The sequence below is a fragment of the Cariama cristata genome, unplaced genomic scaffold (genome assembly GCF_000690535.1).
Source record: "Cariama cristata isolate BGI_N322 unplaced genomic scaffold, ASM69053v1 scaffold26457, whole genome shotgun sequence".
Taxonomy (NCBI): Eukaryota; Metazoa; Chordata; class Aves; order Cariamiformes; family Cariamidae; genus Cariama; species Cariama cristata.
The window spans coordinates 20,263-27,077 of record NW_009628811.1 but is presented as its reverse complement, the minus strand read 5'-3'; the positions used below and the strand labels follow the sequence as shown (position 1 = coordinate 27,077).

The 6,815-nt window shown below is 45.7% G+C and overlaps 1 protein-coding gene across 1 annotated transcript in view; it reads left to right on the top strand.

Moving 5' to 3' along the window:
- The window catches only part of SSH1 (slingshot protein phosphatase 1), an 18,868-nt gene that overhangs the window by 9,317 nt on the left and 2,736 nt on the right, over positions 1 to 6,815 (top strand). The window contains exons 7-12 of the mRNA XM_009704951.1: positions 518 to 712; positions 956 to 1,049; positions 2,434 to 2,562; positions 3,772 to 3,818; positions 5,168 to 5,314; positions 6,015 to 6,215. Of these exons, the coding sequence (XP_009703253.1) occupies positions 518 to 712; positions 956 to 1,049; positions 2,434 to 2,562; positions 3,772 to 3,818; positions 5,168 to 5,314; positions 6,015 to 6,215 (813 nt within the window). The remainder of the gene's footprint in view (positions 1 to 517; positions 713 to 955; positions 1,050 to 2,433; positions 2,563 to 3,771; positions 3,819 to 5,167; positions 5,315 to 6,014; positions 6,216 to 6,815) is intronic.

Here is a 6,815-nt window from a genome sequence, read left to right as displayed (position 1 = left end):
AGAGGGGGTCGGTGGCGGGGGGGGCGTGGGGAGGGGGCAGAGAAAAGAACAAGGAGGGAAGGAAGGAAAAAAAGTAATGCTAGAATTTGCAAAAACAAATGACCCAATCTGGGCCTTGTCCCTGGAGGATGTCAGAGGCCAAGAATGCTGGTAAATATGCATTTGACTCCTTGCTGAAGGTGGTTTGAAAATTGTCCATGTTCTTTATTTTTCTTTGGTCTGGCTTTACAAGTTAGCTAATGATTAGATCCCAGAGCGACTTGTGCCTTGTGCTTGCCTGTTAATCAGGGGAAGATTTCAGCCTCTGCCTTGGACTGGCTCTTGAGAAGGCATCCAAGGTGCAGTTTCTGCCCTCTTTGAACTCTGATACGATAAATCTGCTGCTCTAAAAAAGCAGACTGCAACAAACAATGCTGAAAATATTTTTTTTTTCTTCTTCTCTGTGAAAATCTCTCAAATCCTGCTCTGTCTGTTCCTGCTGCTCACATCTGCACAAATTTGTTCTCCAAACTTGCAGGTCTGCTTTACAGATCCTCCATAAAGCCTGTGAAGTTGCAAGAAGGTACAACTACTTCCCAGGTGGCATGGCCTTGGTCTGGGCCACGTACTACGAAAGCTGCATCAGCTCCGACCAGAGCTGCATCAATGAATGGAATGCGATGCAGGACCTGGAGTCCACCCGCCCTGACTCTCCAGCCCTCTTTGTTGACAAGTCAGTTCTGAATTTTATTAGAAAAAGTTGGCTTGGCTCACGAGAGAAATCTCCCCTTCTCTCTTTTCTTCCTCCAGTGCTTCATTGCCTTTCTTTTCATAAATGTCTTCAAATGTTTTTCTTCCATTATTCTCATAAAAATTGCTTTTAGTACAAGTCTTTACCACCACTCCTCTGTACCGTATGAGTTGCACTGTATGTTCACTGCCAGCTTGGAGACATCATCTCCCTTTTCCTTTTCAGGCCGACTGAAAGAGAACGAACAGAACGGCTCATTAAAGCCAAACTCCGGAGCATCATGATGAGCAAAGACCTGGAAAATGTGACTTCTAAGGAGGTAAATATAAAAATTCCTGCTCACCTCCTTTTCCAGAGCGCTGCACTGATGAAGAGACCCTATATGACTAGGTGTCATTGGCTTTTGAGCGTGTGTTTCCACCTGTTCCGTAAAGGCTCTGCTCTTTGGCTTTGCTATACCTCCTGTTTCCCAGGCAGGGAAATCGGGATAATATCAGCATCAGAGAGCATTTTTCAAGATCTTAGTAACAAGTATGTGACTTTCAAGTGCATAATGCCTGGTTCTTTGCCAACAAGGTGGCCTCAGAGGTGACGCCTGCATTACAGTTGTTTGTAGCACACGTAAGCATGTCCAAGCAATGAATTTGCAGGCACTTACTCCTCGGTGCATCCCTGTGAATTACGCAGAGGCAGCACTCTCAAAAGATGCAGCTGGTGGCTTGAGGCCTCACAGCTGTGTTAGGTGAACGTCCTGGTCTTTGCTTGCTTATGGACAGTGCAAAGCAAAGTGTGTGTGCCTGCCTTTCTCCCATCAGCTTAATTTTAAGGTTTTATTTTCTTTGTTCCTGAACAAATGTCAGAGGGACTTGCAGACAATGTTTTGCTAGTGAGTTTATGGATGGAAAATCACAAGTCAAGGCTAAAGCTAGTTTGGATCCATCCCATAGGCTGGTATAAATGCATCCAGCCACAGCGCAGGCATATTCAGAGCAAAAAATGGAATTAGTGTTTTTTGGGGTTGGGTTTTTGTTTGTTTTCCAAGGGAGGCTATTAACATGCAGGGCTTTCCTTCCTAAAGCTTGGCACAGAAGGCTTCGGATACACTCTGGTGTAACAGCAGCGTTACAAGTTGTAGGCGTAAGCTGAGAACTCGTTTGTCTGTGTACGTGTTCTTAACTCTTGGTGCAGTCAAGATACTTTGATGTTGCTGCAATCATTTCCCATGGTGGGTTAAAAAAAGTTGTGCTGCTTTGCATTGCACCTTCCTGAAGCTGAGGTGCGGCGAGAGGACTGTATGTCTATGCCCTGGCGTCTTAAAACGGGAGAGTATTGGAAATCTCTCTCTTCACTAACGCTGCTGCCATAATTCACTCCTTGCTTCTAATGGGTTTCCCATTTTTTTGTTAGCTGCTCTCCAAGGTCTTGTTTTTTATCTCTGGAATTATTTTTTAAGAAGCAGGTATCCCCAAATACACTTTTTTGTACTCGGATGTTATCTGAAGCGTTACTTACAGATCTTCAGTTTGGGGGCCTAGGATACTTGGACAGATGCCACGTAGTGAGATTCCTTGTCTCCAAAAGGTCAAATCCCTCTTGCTGTTTTTAATGAAGTTCAGAAAAAGTGTTTTGCAAAGGAGTGCCAACAAATGTTTCTATTGAACAGACATGATTCTAGGTGGCATCCTTTGTTTTCTGCTCTGCAGATACGAAATGAGCTGGAGAAACACATGAATTGCAACTTGAAGGAATTCAAGGAATTTATAGACAATGAAATGCTGCTTATCCTGGGTCAGATGGACAAACCGTCTCTGATTTTTGATCATTTATATCTGGTAAGCTGCTGTGTTAGGAGCTCCAGAATAGCAGGAGGGTCTGTGGGAGTGATGTGACAAGTCTCTGGGCTTAAAGGAAGCTAGATTTGGTGTCAGGGCTGACTTGTGCAGCATAAGCAAGAGATACAGCCCGCTATCCCACCCTTTGTGCAGCCTTTAATCCAGGACCCATATTGCTTGTAAAAGCCTGCAGTAGAGACGCCCTTTTCTTCTAGCTATGTTCTTGTTTCTGGGACTTGATACAACGGTTGTTTCCTAGCAGGTTGATCCATGGCATAGCTCAAGTTCTCTCTGCACGTTCATTTGCTGTTTCTAGCAATGGAGATTTTCTTTTATGACAAACAAAAGGTCTAGCAGTGGGTGCTGCCCTGCTGTGACAGCCGTTTGCTTTTTGACTCTGATGAGGGTCACTGTATCATTTTTCTCGATTGAGCTTATGAAGTTCCGTAGGCATGGCCAGAACTATGTAACGAATAAGGCTGAAGGTGATGTGCTATATTCCAGCTTGGGCAGGAGCACAGAACAGCGTGTGTTTTGTCTAATCTTTTGCCACTAGATGGTACTCCAAGCAAAACCAGGCCCTGCCATCTGGAACAAAGACTTGCTTGAGATGAACACATTTGTGCCCGTTATGCTTGGGTCTTTTTTGGGGGGAGGTGGGGTGGGGTGGGGCTGGTTTGGTTTTGTTGTGGTCTGGAGCGAGGCAGAGGATGTGCTCATGTGTAAGGACAAAACCTGCTCGTGAAACCCTTCTTAGCTTTCTGTTTTGCAGGTTTGGGGGGAATCCAAGGTGTAACCACTCCCATAGCTTTCAGAATTTGCCTCACTTCTCATATACCTGTGATCCTGGTCATGCCACACAGTTGTTTTCTTTCACTGCGCTATTTATTTCTGTGTTTAAAAATCCAAAGTGGCTGGGGGTAGTGATTTGGGTTGTGCTCAGTCACACGCTGGCCTAGGACTAACTCCATAGGTGAGGATGTAATGTCCTTGTCCTGTCCTTCAGGAGGTCCCTGCCTGTTCAGGACAGGACATCTCTGTGCTGAGCTGCAGCACTGGCTACCCTGGTGCCATATTCCTGTTCCAGAGGCTGTCACCAGTATTTCAGTTGGCAGCTAAGGAAGATTGCTGAGGCTGGGGGATTGCAGAACCTTAGGAAAAAGGGTGCTCTTGGGTTCCTTTGAAATGTGTATTTTGTGGCCGTTGCAGGGTTCGGAGTGGAACGCTTCCAACCTCGAGGAGCTGCAGGGCTCAGGGTGAGTACTGCACCTTTCAAGCACCAGCCTTATACCCTGAAACCTCCAGTCGTTTGCCTTTAACTTACATTCAGGTCTCTTGAGATGTCGTATGATGTTTGTAGACTGTAGGGATGAGTTTGGGCCCATTCTCAGCAATGTGGATAACTTACTGTCAGGAGAAATCTTTCCTACCTCATTTCTATCAAAAACGTGTAGAGTGAAAATAACAAAACTTCTCGTTTGTGAAGTACATCAAGATCTCTGAACCCCCCACAATGTGTAGCAGGCGAGAGCGAAGTAGCCATACATATTGTTGTGTCAGGTGCAAATTCCTGCAGGCTGCAGAAAGAGCAAATATTACAGTGCTAAGCTTAGGAAAAAAACTCTATCTAAATGGAGCAGAACTTCCTGTGGATGAGCAGTCTCCACCTCACCTGCCCGGACAGGCAGCTGCATGGCTGTCTTTCACCACGCTCTCATCACCACACCACTTCTTGGCTTGATTTACTTTCACACTTTTTGGATGAGTGCAAAATTTTGCATGTAAATATTTGCTGCTTGCCCAAGGCATACACCAACCTTGATGTGAGAAACTGAAAAATATTGCTCAACAGCATGACTAGAAATGTTTCATTTGGAGTCCTTGGGAACAGATTTCTGAACATCTTTGAACAAGTAAATCAACTAGCATGTTAGTACTTTTGACCTACGGGGAAGGCATCTTGACATGCAGTGTCTGAAAGTCAAAGCTGGACAAATTCTGAACCAAATATCCTGTGTCGTTGATTTGTCTGAATGATAGGAGGTAATAAATCAATACGGGCATTCGTTCTCCCTGGGCACATTGTAATCCCTGCTGTAATATTTGGCAGGAATAGGGAGATACCATGTGACACTCATATTTTTGGTCAGAAAGAAGAGAAAAGGATGGCTTTGCAGCTAAAGCCTGCAGCTGCAAATTGTGATTCTTGAGGTCTGTTCCCAGCTCTTGCCCAAACGAATCGCTCGCAGCCAATGCACTTTTCTTCTTTCAGCGTCCCAGAAGCTGTGTGTGGCACACAGTGAGGAGTTTCTGAGTAGGTTACAAAGCCTCAGCAGATGGGATAAAATAAACTTCTCCCTCCTGTGCCCGAGGTTTTTGGATGCTTTGAATGGGATATGCCAGTGGTGAGAGATGGGTGAATGGACAGGCCCTGCACGTCATGTGCATGACCTGTGTCACCATGTGTCCCAGGGGTTCGGGATTAGGGCTGTAGATAAAATCTTACAGTTTGTGTTGTGTCAGATTTCGTGAACTTCAGGAGGTGTGTCAGTTCCCTTTCATGCCCGTGGCAGTTCAACTTTATTTTTCTTTTTATTCTCCCCAGCATTGACTACATTTTGAATGTGACCAGGGAAATTGATAATTTTTTCCCCGGTTTGTTCGCATATCACAATATCCGAGTGTATGATGAGGAGACAACAGACCTCCTGGCTCACTGGAACGAGGCGTACCACTTCATAAATAAGGCCAAGTAAGTGGGCTGGGAGACGCGACTTAGCGTGAGAGCACATCCACACCACGGCGTCTGACACCGTGCCCTGCGTGTTTAATCCAGTGTGGAGCTGGGCCCTCCCTGAAGCCACACCACCACCGAAGGAGGCAACAGGGCTTTTGCATTACTGCTTTTGCCAGGAGTTTTCTGTGTCCCTGGAACTTCCCCATACCTTTTCTCTTCCTGTACTGGCATTAACCTGTTCCTATTACTATTTTTTTATTATTATCATTATTTTGTTTTGCTTCCAAAAGGAAATGAGGACATTTCCTCTTCTCAAGAAGTTCTGGAAATACACCAATACACCAACACGTGTCTGTGCTGGACTAGCCCCAGCTGTCTCTGCAGACAAGAGATGGTGACAGGGCCTGTCAAACTCCGCTGGGCTTTTATACTCGGGTTGCTCCTGCTTATCCCTATATCCAAACACTCGAGCAGGCAGGAGGCTTCATGGTGGTCTCTGAAATGGCAGCATGACTGGGGCTGCTCTTCTCATAACTCCCAGCTTTTCTGGAGAGGGATTCTTCTCGTGGTCCTCTTAATCCAAAGCATCTTCTCACCTACTGAGCCATGGTGCTAGGGTGGTCAGGAGGACAAAGTACTGTCCCTCCACTGTGTAAAATGGTAACAACAGATACCATAACCAGAAAGACGGATTTTCCTGTTTGTCCTTCTGCAGGAAGAATCATTCCAAGTGCCTGGTGCACTGCAAAATGGGTGTGAGCCGGTCAGCATCTACTGTCATAGCTTATGCAATGAAGGAATTTGGCTGGTCACTGGAAAAGGCCTATAATTACGTGAAGCAAAAACGCAGCATTGCAAGACCAAATGCAGGCTTCATGAGACAGCTTTTGGAATATGAAGGCATTTTAGATGCGAGGTAAGGCGACAGGATGAATGGAAAGGTGACTTGCAGGAAGTAAAGAAGCTAATTGTAGGCAACCTCTCGTGTATCACAGATATTAATATCACAAAATATCAATGAATCTCCATGGAGTTCTGTTCAGGCAATACGTTTTTCTGTCGATGATCTCGATGTGCATGCGTGTGAGACAAAGACACTGGCAGAGCTGTGGTGCTGTAGTCTGAAGGGTCCTCTTCAGAAGGGCAGATGCAGAAGCCTGGGCTAACTGTGTTTTTTCTGAACCTTCTCTGTGCCAGGCCTCCCTGGATGGAAATTAGCTGTCTTCTAGGGAGATCTGCTGTGGTTTAATTCAGTGAGGGTTTCTCTGCGTTTGGGAGGCATGTTCGTATTTCTCAGCAGCCAGTACTGTTCGGCAAAACATTGTTCTTGTTTTATGAGGCAGAACTGAGCTCAGGCAGCGTTGGAGGCAAATCGTTTGCAGTTCTGGGTGACCATGCCAATCACAAGTCTTTGTCATTGCAAGCACTGTAGTATCTAATAAGGGTTTCTGCATGCTCCGCTTGGCCTCTGCCCTACTCGGGGAAGAGGAAGGAAAATTTTTCACTCTGGTTCAGC